The sequence below is a fragment of the Neolamprologus brichardi genome, chromosome 14 (assembly GCF_056152115.1).
Source record: "Neolamprologus brichardi isolate AB-2024 chromosome 14, ASM5615211v1, whole genome shotgun sequence".
Lineage (NCBI taxonomy): Eukaryota > Metazoa > Chordata > Actinopteri > Cichliformes > Cichlidae > Neolamprologus > Neolamprologus brichardi.
Genome location: NC_142117.1, coordinates 11934288 through 11952245, shown reverse-complemented (window position 1 = coordinate 11952245; position 17958 = coordinate 11934288). Strand labels below are relative to the sequence as shown.

General features: G+C 40.9%; 1 protein-coding gene across 1 annotated transcript in view; it reads left to right on the top strand.

The window, feature by feature from the left end:
• igsf11 (immunoglobulin superfamily member 11) overlaps positions 1-17958 on the top strand; it is a 118674-nt gene that overhangs the window by 19801 nt on the left and 80915 nt on the right. The window contains exon 2 of the mRNA XM_006803913.2: positions 16470-16499. Within this exon, the coding sequence (XP_006803976.1) occupies positions 16470-16499 (30 nt within the window). The remainder of the gene's footprint in view (positions 1-16469; positions 16500-17958) is intronic.

Here is a 17958-nt window from a genome sequence, read left to right as displayed (position 1 = left end):
TCATAAGCACCGGAAATAAATAGGGATATATACTGAAAACATTTAATATATTATATAAAAAAAGTCTCTTGACTTTGTAATTTTTTTTGCAATGGTATCAAAAGTGGTATTTTTATGGGTATTTCTGTTGATTATAATATTGTGACAGCTATTGTGATAGTTAATCTGTTTAACTATGTTTAAACATTAGTGAGGTCAACAATATTAAGAAAAAATATATAATTATTAGGGGTGCAACGATACACAAAATTCACGTTCGGTTTGGTTCGATACTTTGGTGTCACGGTTCGATATTTTTTCGATACAAGAAAATGTTCATGCCTAATTTGTCATTTATTAAAATTATAAATATATATTTTAACTCAAAAGTACCGTTTTTAAATGTAATGTTGCTGAAACAACAAAATAAAAAAAAATATAAATCTATCTGATCGAGAAATCACTCATCTTTGGAAAAGAGAGTTTATTACAGAGAAATGGCTCTTTTCAAAATAAAAGCTATACTATACGCTTCTTCTGGGCTATATTCTCAGCAGCATATTAAACATATCAGGTCCCCATAAGGAGAATCATGTGTTAACGGCTGTCTAAATGACTCGGGTAAAGTTTGTATGCGTGCTTGTTGTTTTTGTCTGCTTCCACTTGTCTTTGCACTAGGATGATGTCGGAGTAAATGTGCAGTCATATTCATTGTGTTCCCACTAGTGCTGTCAGCGTTAATCTGAAATGAGGTTAACGCCACAACACGGCAAATCTCCGTTAACGAGCTACCGCGGATTGCCCCGTGCGTGGGGCTGGACGGCCAAAACGTTAACGAGCTAACTGCTAACTGCGCTAACACACTAGTTCCCACCAATGTAATTGAGCATTGCTGGCACATCCAACATACTGTTTTACTTTAGTCCATGACGCGCTTACCTTCAGGGTCATACGTCACATGAAAACCAAAATAGTTCCAAAGGCCAGATCTGAATGAGGGTGGGGGAGGTTCAATTTGCCATGTTGCAAGGAGATCTTAACTTCTGTCTCGCTAGCTTGCCCTGCGCTCAGTGAATCTGTGTTCGACTACTCCGCCTAGGCTGCACTGTCGAGCGCAGATCCACTGAGTGCTCAACACAGACAGCATCGTCAGAAGGAAAGTTGATAAAATAAATCAAATTTTTTGTATTGTTCGATACATATGCGTACCGAACTGAAAGCACTGTATCGAACGGTTCAATACCGATACGAGTATTGTTGCACCCCTAATAATTATATATTTTTAGGTATACTTTTAACACCATCAGATGATTTTAAAGGGTAAAGTAATTATCTGCTCTTGAAGAGTGATGTTTTTGTCCAAAAATTCATTGTGAAGATCAGAATGGTTTGCAATAGGCAATGAATTTTTAAGAAATGACCAAAGTCATTAGAAATAAAGTAAATAAAGTAAAATTTGTGAATCTGGATGCAATGCCATTAGTTGCAAAGGTTGATTATGTGACTTTGTTTCCACAAATGGAGTCTTTTGTGGTTATTATTATTTTTTTGTCAAGTGCTCTCTCTCTCTCTCTCTCTCTCTCACACACACACACACACACACACACACACACACACACACACACACACACACACACACACACACACACACACACAAACACGCACACACATACACTCGCACATGCAAAGATGTAGACATTCACACAATGTCAAACAATCCAATTAGCTGCCATCTAGTCAATTGGGGTAATTACCCAGAGACTATTAAGTCATTTTCTCCCTGTGCACTATCACAACTGTAATTATGGCAAAGCAACAATGATGTGCAATTACAGTTCACTCTCATTGCTCTGCAGTGACGTGATGTCATAAAGACGGCCGAGGGAGTGAGATGATCGAGAGTTGCTGTATATAGCACTAATGTGGAGAGAAACTCCATTGTGAAACAAAGACAATCTCAGTCAGCGATAGCAGGATAGAGGATCCTCAAAGGGACTTGTGAGTCCCGTTCTGTCTCTTCATAAACATCTCATAATCAATGGCAGAATATAAAGTAATCCATCTTCTCTGGCCTGTAAACGGTTGACATTTTCCCTTTATTAAAGCTGTGAGATGAAACACAAGATTTTAACGATGACACGAGATGATCAATGACTCTATTGTACTCAGCTGGAGGGTACTTTATTAAGGCGGGGCATTGTCTCGTTCTTGAAAGATTTCTCTGTATTTAGGGAATGATTTCCCCGCTGGAGTTCAACTCTGGTCATTTTCGATAGCTTGCTTTTGTGCATTGCAAATAAGTGGAATAGAGCTGAGTAATGCTTCGGGACTGGTGCTGAGCTGGAGCGAGGCAGATACAGAGAGAGAGCGAGATGTAGCTTTTCTTTATTACTGTACCACTGGGTGATGAGAGAGACGTGGAAATGTGTGTTGTGTATTAGAGCACAATGGGGGAAAAAATACTCTTTGTTAAAATGGGCCTAGTGTGGAATAGCAGGACCCATTGAAACTGTCATCAGTGTGCCTGCGCAACCACATGAGACTATTCACCATTGTTACAGTAAAACACTCTTTAGATAAAGACTCGTGAATGCAGCTTGCAATGGTGGAGCCAGAGCAGATACAGTAACAGATTACGCCACTGCCATGCACCAAGGGGAGAAAACAAGGCTCTGTTTTTAATTAATCCTTGTTTGAATTAAGATGAAAAATTAATACTGTAAGCTGGCCTTGCAGATGAGATGAGACATATAGGATACAGTGTTTCATAGCTGGCTATCAAAGTATCACAGGCTCCATGAGGACAGGGGTGGTGGGCTAAGCGCTGAACCGTTAAGAAATTTTAAATGAGAGTAACTGGGGACCAGTTGACTTGTGAAAGTAAACCTGAGAGAACAAATCATCAGCATTGGCAGATTTCACATTTGGTTTAACAGTCTGAGGCTGAAGCTGGCAGATAGATGAAGCGAGTTGGGCGATGCTGGATGAGACACTTTTTTGCCATTTGTTTTGAGGGATGTACTATGAAGCCAGATTAATAGGTTACCGAGCTATCTTCATGTTGAGGTCAGATTTTTCTGTGTTAAAAAGTGCCTTGATTTTTTTACTTCGGTCGGGAGGAGGTTATGTTCCTGCCCTGCTATCCCTGCTATCGCCGTTTTTATCATCATCTGACTGGAGTAGGCGGCACTAATGGGGCCATTTTGTGTAAACTCCCTTCTTTTGTTTGAGGGCACACCGGGCCATAACCACTGCTTTGACACCCATTATCACCAGCTGGGGTTTTAGGATTTGTCGAGTCAGCTAACTCAAAGAAAGCCCAAATGTGTTGAACTTTGTTTACAGTCAAGGCCTCTGTTGGAGGAAACCTAATTGCTTCCAATATTATTATTATTATTTTTGTTTTCAGTGTGCAAAGCAGTTTATTTCTTGTTGAACACAGGACTCATAAGCTGTCCGGACAGTGCTCGCTTTATTTTTTTACTTTAAGACTGCAACAACAGCAATCAGTTGATTCAGTCAGTGCCTTGTAATAACTTGTGTTTCATCAAATTAACAGCCCATTACTGCCCCTCAAAAAGCTTCACAGCAGTAATTCTAAAGCACCGGCACTCGCAGGGAGAAGTTTGGAGAAAATGAACGGGCTAAACAAAACATCTGCAAACGCTAGCAAATCCCGCTAGAGTTTATACCACATTCATTGCAGACTATAAACTGACAGTTAATATCAATTTGAAAGCATGTTGTTTCTTTTAAAAACCAGAACATTGTGCAGTCGGTCCCTGTGCATTATGAATTTTATAAGGAATTTGTAAGGTGTATTTAAGGGCGTTGCAAGTTGAGACCAAACAGAAAGAAAACTGACTGAGAAGGATGTTGAAGAACAGCGTCACAATGGAAGCGAGGTTCCATTTAAAATGGACGACAATCGTTGGATGAGAAAATCAAAACTTCAAAAAATAGAGGATCAAGTTTTGTCACCTCATGCCAGCCACCTTGCAGTTCATGTCCTTGTCTGTCCAAACTTGAACTCTGGACGTCCTAGGAGTGATGTAATGTAATTAGGCCACAGTGAACTTTAACTTTTGACGACCAGAATCTAACCAGTTCATCCTAGAGTTCAAGCAGCAAACTTGAAGAAATTCCCTCAAGGCTATGCGAGAGATATGGTTTTGCTGGCGTGGAAGCATAAAAAATGATAATGGAGAAGGTCTGCGAGCTTAATTCAGCGGTGGAGCTGATACGATGACCTCGCACGCCTTCTGTTATCTGTTTAATTCATGACAAAATTAATTTCTCCTCTCCTTTCCACTCCTCCCACTGTTCTCCTCGGCTTAAAAACATCTGGAGCGCACCACCACCTCCCTCTGTTAAAGCCTTTAACCCTTATTTGCTGGGTGACCTGTCCAGGGTGTACCCTGCCTCTCGCCCTATGGCAGCTGGGATAGTCTCCAGCCCCACCGCGATCCCGATAAGGATAAGCAGAAGAGGATGGATGGATGTGTACCACCATCACTTGATCTTCCACTTTCTGTTAATAGGGCAAAACACAACAACCCAAATGCTTGATTTCCCCTCTTCTCACTTCCTTTCTTTCATTCTCAGCCTGGGGACTTGTGAATGAAAATGAAAAAAAAAGCTGTATTTTTGTCGTTCATTTGCACTTCATTTCTCTCCCTAGCCTGGTGGAGACTCAGGTGGGCATGAGTATTAATAGCTTCCCTCGTTTGTGACGTCAGCTGAAATCACACATGCGGCTCTTAATGCTCAGATCCTTTATGTTAGACGCATGACTCTCAGCTGCTATTTAGTCACTGCTGTAAAGCACTTGTCAGTGTAAAGCTGAGAAAAAAAATCTTTCTTTCTCACCTCCTGCCTGCCTTTAAGGATCTCGGTCTTCAACGACGTATTCACTTTCACGCCTTTTCTGCTTTTTGAGCCATGTTTGTCCCTGATCTAGCTGTTGCGAACCCGCTGCCCGCTTCACCTCTATCACTGTTTTATTTCCCCTCCAAATCATTCTCCTCTTTAATGTGATCATCAGACTGTTTTTCATTCTCTCTCCCCCCTGTTTTTATTTCTCTGTGTGTATCCATGTGACTAATCTCTCTCTCTCCCTCTCTCGTTTGAGAAAAGGGCCTGTATATTCTGCCTGAAAGCTTTGTGGGGTCCTAAATGCTAAATGCCAGTCAGTCTCTGCCAGGTGCCCGCTTAATACTGGTCTCCTTGGTGATGAGGCCAGCAATCAGGCCGTTCTGCACCAGACACTGAGGGGTTTGTGATGGAGTGCTCATGTTTGTGCGACTGCACCAGTGTGTGTTTGTGTCAGCGTACAGTAGATTTGTGTGATTTATGTGTGTGTGTGTGTATATGTGTACTTGCTGACCCCCCCCCCCCCCCCCCCATGTAAAGACGTGTACTGTATCAGAGGGAGAGAAAGCAGCGACATGTATTCGCTCTCTCGTTATCATGTGAATCCTTTATGTTTCCCGTCAACATGCCTCTGCCAAACAAGGGGGCCCCTGTTCTCCCTGCCAGGGCTCGAGTGAACGCATGGGCCAGGCCCCAGAGCGGCGCCGTTCTTTGCTGGCACAATTCACCAAGAGTTTAGCTCCACAGACACTGCTCCTGGCCTCATCTCCATTCAGTCCATCTGTACTGGCATCTCAGCAGCCGGCGAGGAATCGGTCTGTTGGAATGAGGTTGGAAGACTCCATTCAGAAAGACTTAATGGCCGATGGAGGGCTTCATACTGATTGGCTTTAGATTATTCATGTATGATGAGGCTATGATGTGCAGCATTCTGTTTTTTCTTTTTTTTTTAACTGTGACTGAAAAAGTTGACTAAATGTCCAGTTTTGTTTTTGCATCAGCTGTTTCTGCATCTGTTATTAGTCAAATATAAAGTATGAGTTCACATGTGTAAATTGGGGATTCTTATTTCTGCCAAAAAACAAATACACTGAAGCAACTGCAGTTTTTCGCTCTTCCTTAGCAACAAAACAATTAAGGAAATGGTGATCAGTTCATGATTACAGTTTGTGTAGAAAAGAATGAGCAGTGGATGACAGTGCAACTCCTTTGCATTACTCTCCCACACGTGGCTCTTGACTTTGCTTTGAGTTTAGTTCAGCTTTGGACCTGGTTGTGTCCTCAGCTGATTGACAGGTAGATACGTTCTTCATTTATTTCTTTTTTTGTCAGGCAGACAGGCCAAATATAACTTCCATCATGTCTGAGAGCCTGCTCAGCAGTCAGGTGTGAAGTCTTATCAGTGTCCTCAGGTGACTTTCGATGCAGTAGGAAGCCCAGCAGTAGTCATGTGTCATAAACAATGCCCAGACAAAAGGTGTCTGGAGCAGGACACTCATCAGTGTCTACAGGATTTCTAGGAAGCTAGGCTATCACTTCTGAGCACAGCACAAGGCAGTCCATTACATGTCTTATACTGCATTGAGTTTAGCTTGTGTATACCCCAAGCTTTTTTACCTTTATTACAAGTAATTATGAGCAATAACTGTCAGAGCTTCAACTGTATCTTCACTAGTGTCATCTTTAGTGAGGTTTAAATAAAGTTATTTTAATAGAATCCGCAATTTAATTGTGTCCCAAATGAGGCAAGGGTCCTTAAAAAATAATAATATATAAAAGAAATAGAAACAGTCGAGCCAATTCTGATTCCTTAATCAGCTCCCAGGATGATTTAACCGTCAAAGGCAGAAAGATTTTCCCTAAAATCAAACGTGTGCTCGGAGGAGAACCACTAAGCAGATGGCCTTGTCCATTATCATCATCTGCCCGCTGATACATTACAACGAGGCTCCCTACATCGAAGCTGGGTGTCTGGCTGCTGTTGTGCCATTGATCGGACCGACCGATTCTGACTCTTTGCCACCATAGGTGGAGAGTTAGAGGTCAGCCCCGTGGTCTGAGCTCTCACATCTCGCTGGGACCAATTTAATGGCCGAAATAGCCAAAGGTCCTAAGAGCACAACTACCCGTGCTCACGCAAATCAAAGGTTTCAGTGTGTGCTGGGGCAGGGATATGTAAGTGTAAGTATGTTTGTGTGTGTGTGGAGGTTTTTTTTATGCATGATTCTTCATGCATGTGTGCGTTCTGTTGGAAAGTGCTTGCATAAGCAACACTGAGACTTCGGTGAGCGATTGTGTGCAGCTCACGCATACTTATTATGTAGATATAAGTATGCGATGGTGAATAATACCTCGAGAAGGCTGTGAATGAGCATGTCGTAGACAGATGCAGCAACTCAGAAAATGACTCTGCTGTGTTTAAAGTGTTATGTATTATAAAGACCATGAGTTAAAGTAGCCCGAGCAGGTATAGGTGACCTGAATATCTGAAGCTTTTAGGGCCAGACCTCAACATAAGGGTGATCCATCCTTGTCAGACCCCAAGCAGCCACATCGCACAATTGATAAAGTTTGACAATAATTGATTTACAATATGTTAATTTGTTAGGCTCCTTTTTTAGTGTCTCGAGGATTTACCAAACTAACCTAATCAAAAGAATTAAACCAAATGACAACAACTTGGCTCCCTAACTATGAAAACAGGAGAAAACTATAACCAAACAAAAAGGCAGTCCACCCCTACATAGGATGAGTGAATAACAGTCCATCGTGGTGTCATCATATAATTCATCTCCAGCTAGTTAGCCAATCTGTATGGTCTGTCCTCTGGATCAACCAATCACGGAGAGGCATCTCCACACTAAGGATGGGTATTGTTTAGGTTTTATCCGATACCAGTACCAAACCGGTACTTTTGAAACGGTGCCGGTGCTTAAACGGTGCTCAAACTGGTGCTTAAAGAATGGAGAACACCAACTTTGTCCAAAAACCTCTCATGTTCAGCTGTTTTCCGCTTTTTCTTTGGTCATTTTAATCTTTTTGGCCAGGGTGAAGGGAGTATCTGCCATCAAACAAGAAGACAGCCGCAAAGGTAAAATGACTGGCTGGAATCCAAAGTGTATGACATCTCAGGGAAAAAAAGCACAGAAATAAAGCACCGAAATGTGTGCTGCTTTTTGGTCTGGTTACTACCGTTTATGTCAGAACCGATACCGGTACCCATCCCTACTCCACACTAAGATTTGCATATTAGACAACATTATGACAGCAGTCGTGACAAGGGTTTGAGCTGAAAACTGTAGGAATGGCTAACATAGATTACATGGTATAAAACACAGATTTATCATGAGCCTGCTGTTTTGTATAGAATTCATTATATCTCTTTGATCAGGACACAAACTTTAGCACATTTCAGAATGAATAGAGATGAATTAACATTTTCCCTACTTCCTGATCAAGTTTTTTGAACCCTCGATCTAACCCTTAATTTGAGGACTCAAATACACCGCTTGGACCATCATAAGCACACAAAAGTGACTGATTTCGGCTCTTTAAGGACACAGTCTATCGCCTCCTTCCTCATAATCAAGGCAATGTATAAATCAGTGCTATGTAATCAGTTGTTGGCATGGCCAATTAAATCGTTGTATTTGAGATATGTCAACTATTAAAGTTTTACATTCGTGCTATCTATTACCTTTGGGTATATAATTTAGGTTTATCTGATAATTTAGTCTCTTCAGAGATTGAGTGTTTTTATCTACTGTTCAGTTAAGCCAACAGTAAATCATGTAAGATTTTCGACGGAGGGCTGATTTTGATGGAGAATGTAAAAATAATAATCTGGCTACCTCCGCTTCCAGGCTGACTGTAAAAAGACCTTATGATTAAAACATATGTGAATATATGAAGTTCGTTCCAGCACTTGTGCTCTAAGGCGTCTCTGCCAGACTGAGCCAATCTAACTGCCTTTATTTCTTTCACACTTATTCCAATTAAAAGATGACGTGTGATTAAAGGACAGCAATCTGTTTGCTAATGTGTACAGTGTGTGAGAGAGTATGTTTAACAGAGACAGAGAGAATTAAACAGCATGTGTCAGTTTATCAAGTGCTTCTTTGTCATGTCATTATTATCTTGGCCTGCTCGTGTGTGTTGTCTTTGCTATATTGTCTTATTTGATGCCTGCACTGGAGGGTTCTCAGTTCACTCATCGGGTTAATTGACCTCTGGAGACGTTTTTCTCCGCAGTTGTAATGACTGTCTGGATTAAATGATGATTCTGCATTGGCCTTAGATCTGGAATTTGTAAGAGCTTTGATTTCTGAGGTAGTTCCTTTTTTTTTTTTAAATGAGATATTTGAACCTACCATTTCTCAGATTTTAAATGGCTTTGATGCATGTGTCTGAAGAAAAAAATACTGCCAATGTGAAACGCTACGTGAAAACTAGACCAACTGGCTTTTGCAGTGTGGAGGTTGTGAGGTTTCCATTTTTAAACGTACATGATTTTGAGATCAAGGATCGATAGTTCCCCAAGACCCATGAAACATTCAAAGAGACATGATCACAGCGAGTTAGCTGTACTATAACTAAATGTAGCTGACTTGAATAGACTTGGGCAAACAACGGTGGAAAAGTTAAGTATGTAAACATAATAAATAATGCAAATGATAAGTGAAGCAGAGCCGATAGGAGTGCGTTCACGCCATTGTGGTTCTTCATACATTGTTTGCTTCTTTGTTCGTTTTAATAAAAAAATGTTAAAACCAGAGCTACCAAGCTCTTCTTATATCTGCTTTTTAATTACGGCAGTTCTTATAGGCACTTTTGCTATATTGATACACTCATTGCAGCAGGTCTCAAAACTCTGTTGTCGTGTGTGCATGTGAGATTTCAGGCAGTGCATGTTTTTTTGTTTTCAACCAGTGGTCATTTAAATTGAACTTCAGACATGTCTGTAACTTGTGAAGTGCTTGGCTATCTCAAGGTCGTCAAAATGAAACAGACACCGAGCGTCCCATCCATGAGACACAATTGGGGCCTGTCTCAAAAGTGACAAATATGGAGTACATTGCAGCAAAGACTAGAGATTGTTTGAAGATTGATGGCGCACAGCGAGCAGCGACGGTACAGTGGCTTCTTGTCAATGGTAAAAAGAAATACATGAGAGAAATAGTCTCTGATAATCACAAATGCAAATGAGACAGCTGCTGTGTTTGGACTTGGTCTAAAAATATATTTTTGTGTTCATTGTGTTTCTGAAAAGCACGTCACTGATACTCAGGTTTCCATAGAAGTTATTCATCAAGCTGATACAAAAATAGTGTGTAGGTTTTGAGAAAGTATAGTGATATTATTGACGTTGAAAGGGAAATTAATAATCGTACTTAATAAAGTCTGAAAGAAGTTGATGCTGCTGATACCAAAATGTGTGAGCAGTGGATTTTTGAGAACCTTTTTGAAGCTGGTGCCGCACTGGGGTTTGAAACATTAATGTGACTGAACAAAGTTTTAGTTTGACTGACTTGTTAGAGGGCAATCTTAATCTTCACACCTAAAGACACTCTGAAAATACGATTTGCAGGCGCAAACTGTGAAAATGAATTTCATATGCATATAAACTAACGAACTGTCAGCATTTCACGACTTCACTACTGTGCAAAAGTGTCAAGCCACCTTTCATTTCATTTTTTTTATTATTTAGCTTCTAAACTGCTAGACTGCTATACATTTTTAAAGTGGACTTCAGTAGTAGTATCTATGAAAAATATCAAAAACACCACAGTTTGACAGGCATGAAATTGTATTTTTGAACCAACAAGGTGATTCCTAAAGAGCTATGAGAGAAAAACCTTTCATATAGATATGGCGTGCAGTGTGCCCTTAAAGAAATTTGAGGAAACTGGAACAGTGGAGGTCAAAAGAAGAAGTGGCAGACCTAAAAAGCTGATGAAAAGTGTCTGAATTCACACCCTTAAGAAATAGGGGGGAAAAATCCAGCAAAGGCCTGTCACTAAACATGAGATTTGACCCTTGAACTGACCCATCTTCTGTTTCACCGATGCTTCATCAGAAATGTTCTCAATGGACGAGTGGCTGTCGAAAAAGCCATGTGTAAGGAAGGCAAACAGGGGGAAAAAGGTGAGGTATGCCAAACTACACAATGACTCAAAATCAGTGTCAACAGGTCTTGTATAATAAGTGTCCACAGCCATCTGTGAAACATGGCAGAGGCTCTTTCATGGAGCATTTCTAATTTTCCAAGCAGCACATAAAGAAACAAGGGGTGGCTCAAAACATTTGCACAGTGCTATAGATTACAGTTACATAACTGTAAATAACCTTAAAAGACATGATATGTGTCTGAGAGTAATGTAACTATATAAAGTAACTTTCAAATTCATCAGCTAAGTAGGAAATGATATTTCCAGGTGATCATTTTCCACCAAAAAATGAATATGCAGTGTTTCAGAACACAACTCTTCATTTGTTTTGTTCACGTGTAGATAAATTTTATATGAGCGATATTAAAAGGTCTGAGCATCAATGATTAATAGTCATTGTGCTGTAATGTAGGTTAGGGCCCGTGAGGCTTGCGGGCTGGAACGTAAAACAAACAAATCATTCTCCATAAAGGAAAACATCTCTTAACACCCTCTCCACTTTTGCCTGCCTTGCGCCGACCTGTATTCCCAGTGAGAAAATGATCTATGATGACGACGTCATGAGGGCTTTTTTTATGTTTGTTTTACTTGTTTACATTTGTCAGAGGCACTCTCAAGGACATTATGTGTGTTTCATGATGTTAAACCAGTGTGCGCTCGTCCGCGCGCACTCACTCAGAGGCATTCACAGCTACACAATCAAAGAAACAAACTAATGAAGTCTTTCGGAAACAAACAACTTGATTAAGACCCAGGAGGGGCGAGAATCAGGTGTGAACACCGTGGGTCATAAAATCATGTGTGAACCAATGCCAGAGCTGTGTTTTTAAAGATGCGGCTTGTCTGCTTTTAAGAAGTGCTCCGCATCCTGTGGGAGTTTGTTTGGGCATGTTGTCTCCAACATGGCTCCTCTCTACCTGGTTATCAACTCCTGGCTACGCACACTAGCAGGGGAGATGAGCGAAGCTTTGCCTTTGGGAGGCACATGTCTGTTTTGCTTGAAGCTGCATTTCTTCAGTGTCTACTGAGCAGTACCCTTCCTTCAGAAGAGAGAAGTAAACCCTGCTTATAAGGGAAACAACACAAAAAGCGAAACAACACATATTTTGTACTATAGAAACATTCGTTTAGTGATAATTAGATGTGATGCTGTAGTTTACCAGAAGCTCATCTTTACTTTTATACCAGTTCTCGGGAATGTACTTTGATCCGCTTTAAACATTTAAACAAATTGCATTTTAATTGTGCACATATGCTTAGCAGTAATATTCTCAGTCTTCTTAACTGTTATTTTCACTTCTCCAGTAGTCTGTCCCCAGGAATGCAATCAAAACTAAAGGCACTCCACAGTGATTTGTTTTACTCGTGTCAGTTTGGTCTTAGAGGAAAAATAATGAGCTGAGTCGATTTACTTTATTATGCTGTAAAGACCCACCAGTCCTTCAGAAGACTGTAACAGTAACTTACATGGTGATAATAATTCAGTCAAAGTTATAGAGCTTGTTTCAGCCCGCCTGTGCATTTACAGTTGTTGGTCTTATTTCCCAAGTTGGAAAGTTGTTTTTCCATTTTCAGTGCTGCTCAGAGCATCTAAGCACATAAAGCTTTGCTTTACCTGGTATTGTTTAACAAGGCCATTGCTTTTCTCGGTTACATCTGGGTGACAATTAACCAACTTGTCACCCAGAGCTTGAGTGGATACCACAAGTCGCTTGGTGGGAGGCAGCCTGTCCCCAAACTGTTGTAGTCTGACTGAGACTGACTGGAATCACTCTCAGACAGAGTGGCAAAGGTTTGTGAATAAATCAAATGCTGGAATTAATCTGCATCATCATCTGGCTGCCAGCTGGTTGGATTCTGTTTAAATTATTTTATTAAAACAAAGTTACAGCACGCCTATATTTTAATGCAGTTAAATTGCCATTTCACAGCAACTACACCACTACTTATAGAGGATAGTGTGTTTCACATTTGAGGTTCTGACTGATTTCTGAATGTAAATAGCTAATGTTCATTTCTGCTTAAAGAGTTTTACATGTTCTCCCTGTGTCCGTGTGAGTCCTCTCTCTGTGGTCTGGCTTCCTTCCACAGTCTGGATACATGCTGTTAGCGGGCTTAGTTGGTGATTCTAAATTATCTGTGGGTGTGAATGTGAGTGTAAGTGGTTGTCTGTCTCTCTGTGCTGGCCCTTCAACAGTCTGGCTACCTGTCCAAAGAGTATCCTGGCTCTTGTACTATGATAACCTCCACCCCCACTGTGACCCTGAATTGGACAAGTGGAAGAAAATGGATGGATCGCAATAGATTTGCAACAGATCTGGGGACTGCAGATTTATCAGAGTTTGGTGTATTATCACAAACAGATTGCATGTAATGGCCAACTTGAGCCCATTTGATTGCAAACTGATAGGAGACTGGTTCCACCTTATTGCCATCTTGACTAACCCAAGATGTTTTGAGGATAGCAGTTGACAGACCTGTTCCCCGTCTCTCAAGCAACTGTTTCCAAGCAAGCAAACTTCATTTCACACGGTCACAATAAATGTGGTTGTGTCTCCAACCACTGTTTAAACTAGTGTGACTGTAGCACAATAGTGCTTTCATCTTCTTTCTTCGGGTAATAACATAAACAGTACTGTATTACAGGTTAAACACATTTTTGATGTGATCAAAGTTAAGAAACCACAATGAAATTTAACATGCACGGATGGGAACATATCATTTCCTGATTCTCAACTGACTTTAAAAGATGTGTACATCCTTCCATTTAGTGTCGCAGAGCCCTCTCAGTCCGAGAGAAACTACTAAAGAAAGCTGAAAGTGAGCATCAGCTGACACACACAGTACAAAGAGTAAAAAGTCCATTAGAGATAGAGAGGCCAACACAGTACTCGGGAGAAACTTCCAGAAAGGAAGTGATCCGTTGGCCGTTAAAGAATTTTTCACTCATGGGGTCTACAGCTGGTGGTGGCGTGGTTACCATGGAAACTGACATTCCCTTGAAGGTACTTGGCAGCCACTGGCAATCGTTGAGCTTGGGTAATGGTTTGAAATTCTCTGTAAAGTGGCTCAGAGGTTGAGATTAAATTCAAACTGTTGGCAGTGGACTCACGCAGTGACTTATCACATTGTTGTAGAGTGAATGATGCCCTTTAGAGAGGGGGAGATACAGTATCTGTATCTGCAACCTGTTGCTCGCATCATCACATTTTTTTTAATTTTGGCTCTTTAGTTTCTGGCTGCCTCGTTCAAAAAACACCCCAAAACACCACTCCTTGCATCGTCAGTCACTGAACTTTCATTCATCAATTAGTCAGATGCGATCACGCCACTGCTTTTACATCCACTGTTGCACAAAATTTGCATTAGTTCTGTGCAGATACGCAAAATATTAACCGTTAAAATAGCAGCATGTGCAGCACATTTTTTCACTGCCAACCACCCTCCTCGTCCAATTTTGCCACAGGCCTTTGCTCCATCTGAATGAGTTCTCCTTAACAACTGCTGAAATGATTATGCCTCCAAGTGCAGAACACTCCAGCCGTATGTGGCAGGTAGTGTGAAGACATGCTGCTGATGGTCCTGTGAATGTCAGCAGCTGAAAAGGATCAGCCGTGCGAAGCATCAGCCTCACACCTCTGCTTGCATCACCTGCTCATGCAGAAAATATGAAATATTATTACTGTGTGCTCTCGTTTTTCTTGTTTTTGCTCGCTTGTTTGCTTGGGTTTTTATTTTATCTCTTCACACATGAAGAGAGTGTAAAGTGCTTTTCTACTGACCAAGTACATGACTATATGTTCGCAGGATTATAAGAACTCAGCTCTTAGCAGAACGTTTGTATTGGTAAACTAAAACAGAAGTACTCAGGCATGATGTTTTTGCTATATGAGCCATAAAGCTTGTTAGCTTTGGGGTCCCTATAAGGGTAAAAGAACTTTAATCCTGTAACATGAAGGTCTTTTATATGTATTTTTAGCAACACATAAACCTGTACGGGAAAAGCATACACATCTTATTGTGTTCATGTGTGCGTGTCCGTAGAAGATTGTTAAGCTTATTTGTATGCTGCAGAAGCTCCTGTTGTTTCTAGGGCTCCTGTAGCCTGGGTGGTCAGTCTCTCTCTGTTCAGCTTGAAAGCATCAAAGGTTTTCAGCAGAGGACAGATTGAAACTGCCAGTGTTGCCTCTTTTCAAAATACTCTGAAGGCAGCTACAGTGTGGGACAATGACGCAGTGTTTTGCATGAAAGGAAGCGATATCTTAGTAAGTGAATCTTTGAAATTGAAAAGTGTGAGAAGTCTCATGAAAGTAGCAAAGGGACAAAAATGCCCAGTTAACCCCGCACACACGCAATCACTTTCCCCCCCCCTTTCTCTCTCTGAGGATGTTGTGTCAGTTAAAAGCTTTTATCACTGATTATAGCGTTCAAAGCGCTTTAAGCGAAGGTAAAGATCTCAGACACTCACTGCAGCTTAGCAGATCGTGTCAATCCAGCACCGGACCGTTTCACTGAGACGGCAGATGCAGCGGGCATCTGTTTGCACGTTGTACATGCCGACTGGATGACAGGCTTCTTCCATCAGCTTCAGAACAGAAAGCAGTAATTGGGGGCACGGTGATTGCAGGGAACGTGTTGTTTCACTGGTGCAGTTGGTGGATACATATTGGCATTTTGAGGTGTATAAAAACTGAATCCATAATAGGTTTAAGAATTAAGAAGTCTTTAACTTTAACAGTCCTTTAACGAAAATCAATGATCAACAAAATCAACACGGGTTCAATGTGATGATGAACTTAGAAACAATGATATTAGCGGTGTGTCAAGTGCAATTGCCCTCACCTTCAATTTCCAGGTGGAATTGAAGGGCAGCTCATTATCGTCTGAGAAGATGATGCAAAAAACAAATTTCTGATTTGCGGTTTGATTGCCAGCATGTTCTCAGTTCGTTGGAAAGGAAGTTCTTTTAAATGTGTGTGTTGCAGCAGGGAACACGTGACATTGCATTTATCACATGCAAATGTTTTTTTTTTGTAGATATGCATCCATGCTCAATAATTACTTTATGCATACTGCCGGGGAAGGATTTAATTAACTGCCCCCCATGTCAGGGTAGATAATTAGCCAATAACACACATGCACAAACACACACTTTCTCTCTTATGCACACAAAGATTAAGTCACAATATTTGAGACTTGAATGCCACTGGCTTACTTGCTGCCACAGGAACCTAAAGTCTTGAGTAGCAGTTGCAGGGATATCAAGAAAAGATGCAAGAAGCAACTGAGCATGGCGCAGGTTCTGTCTGCCTGCAGAGAGATGCTAATGTTGATTTCTCTGTTTCATCAGTGTGGTGGTGCACTGTGTGATTGGCTCAGCTACACTAATGCTCACTCACAAAACACAACAGTAATTATGCCTTCTTTATTGTCTTTTTTCTGTCTCCGCAGGTTCAAGGTTTGATCTACACACAGGAAAAGGTAAAAAAAAAAAGCTCAACTTATTTCCAGATCTCTGTCTTTGCTCTTTTCTTCCCTTCCTGCACACAGGGGGAGACAGGATGATTAGCAAGCATTAGTCTGTATCTCTGTTTGTGTGTTTTCAGGTTTTGTATGTGTGTGGATGGATATAACCGAATTATTTGGGAGATTTGTGGACTAGTTTGCCTTTGTTTTCACTGCACACACACACAAACACAGACACGCACATGCACGCACATAGCTCAGCAGGCTGTTGTCCTAATCACGGTGAACATAAAATGTGGATTAGTGGCGGTCTTATGGTATCAGTCATAATCACACACAAACAAATGCTCGAGCACATAGGCACCTGAAAGCAGCACGTTTTAGGTCTTCACGTCATTGCCGATCACCCGTTTCAGTTTCTAAATATAATTCTGTTAAGTTTTTTGAAAGGCCCGATTCTGTGACACTCTACAGGACATTTCTCCCAAGTGATTTCTCTAAACGCGTGAGCATAACTGAACATCAGCATTTTATCTGTCCTCAGAGTCATTGTGTTGTTTATGATGACAAATATAGCCGTTTTTTGGATTTTGCTATCCAGGCAGTATTTGATCATTATCGTGATGGTGCACCTACAGCTCTTTTTGGTCTATTTCTGGCAGATGGAGTCTGTAACGGTTTATGTCTGTGGCCTTCCCTCTGTAGATCACAGAGTATTTTAGTCCAGAATAATCCCCACCATCTGCTATCTCCTCTACTACATTTTAGTGCTCACTATCTCTCTGTCTATCCTTCACTCTTTCCTATTGCTTTTCTTCTTTCTGTTTTTTCTTTTAGTATTTCTCTGTGATCCCTCCCAGCTTTTTTTTTTTTTTTTTTTTAAATGTCATGACCCTCTTCCTCCCACATTCAGCCTTTCAATCTCAGCCATGTCCCAATCCGACTGCTCCTTCTTTCTCATGGGTTTTTCATTTTCTATCTTATTGGTTTTGAGTTTTCCAGTTAGTTATTTTTATATTATAGATCTATATTTTGTATTTGTTGTTATTCAGGCTTTTGTTATTATGTGATTAAGTCAGTGTTCATCATCACTAGCTGGTTCCTTCTCTCGTGTCTAGTTTTCTGTGTTAGTTATTGGTGTCTCTCTGTGAAGTCAGTCTTGTCTTCATGTTAATTTGTATGCCTGTCATGTCTCTGTGTTGTCTATCATGTCTGTTTATGAATGTCAAGTTTGCTGTCGCTCTCTCGTGCACGCTCTTCCTGTCTCTCTCTCTCGTCCCTTGCTCTTCAGCTTTCTCTCTCTGTCTTTCAGCTCTGTCTGCCATGTCCGTGCTTTTGTCTTCCCACATCCAGTTGTGTGTCTTCATGAGTGTTTCTCTCCAGTCCCTGTATCAAGCCCACATGTCTAAGTGTGCTACTTCCTGTTTTACTTTGATAGTCTTCTGCCTCGCCTGTATCATGTTCAGTTTTGCTT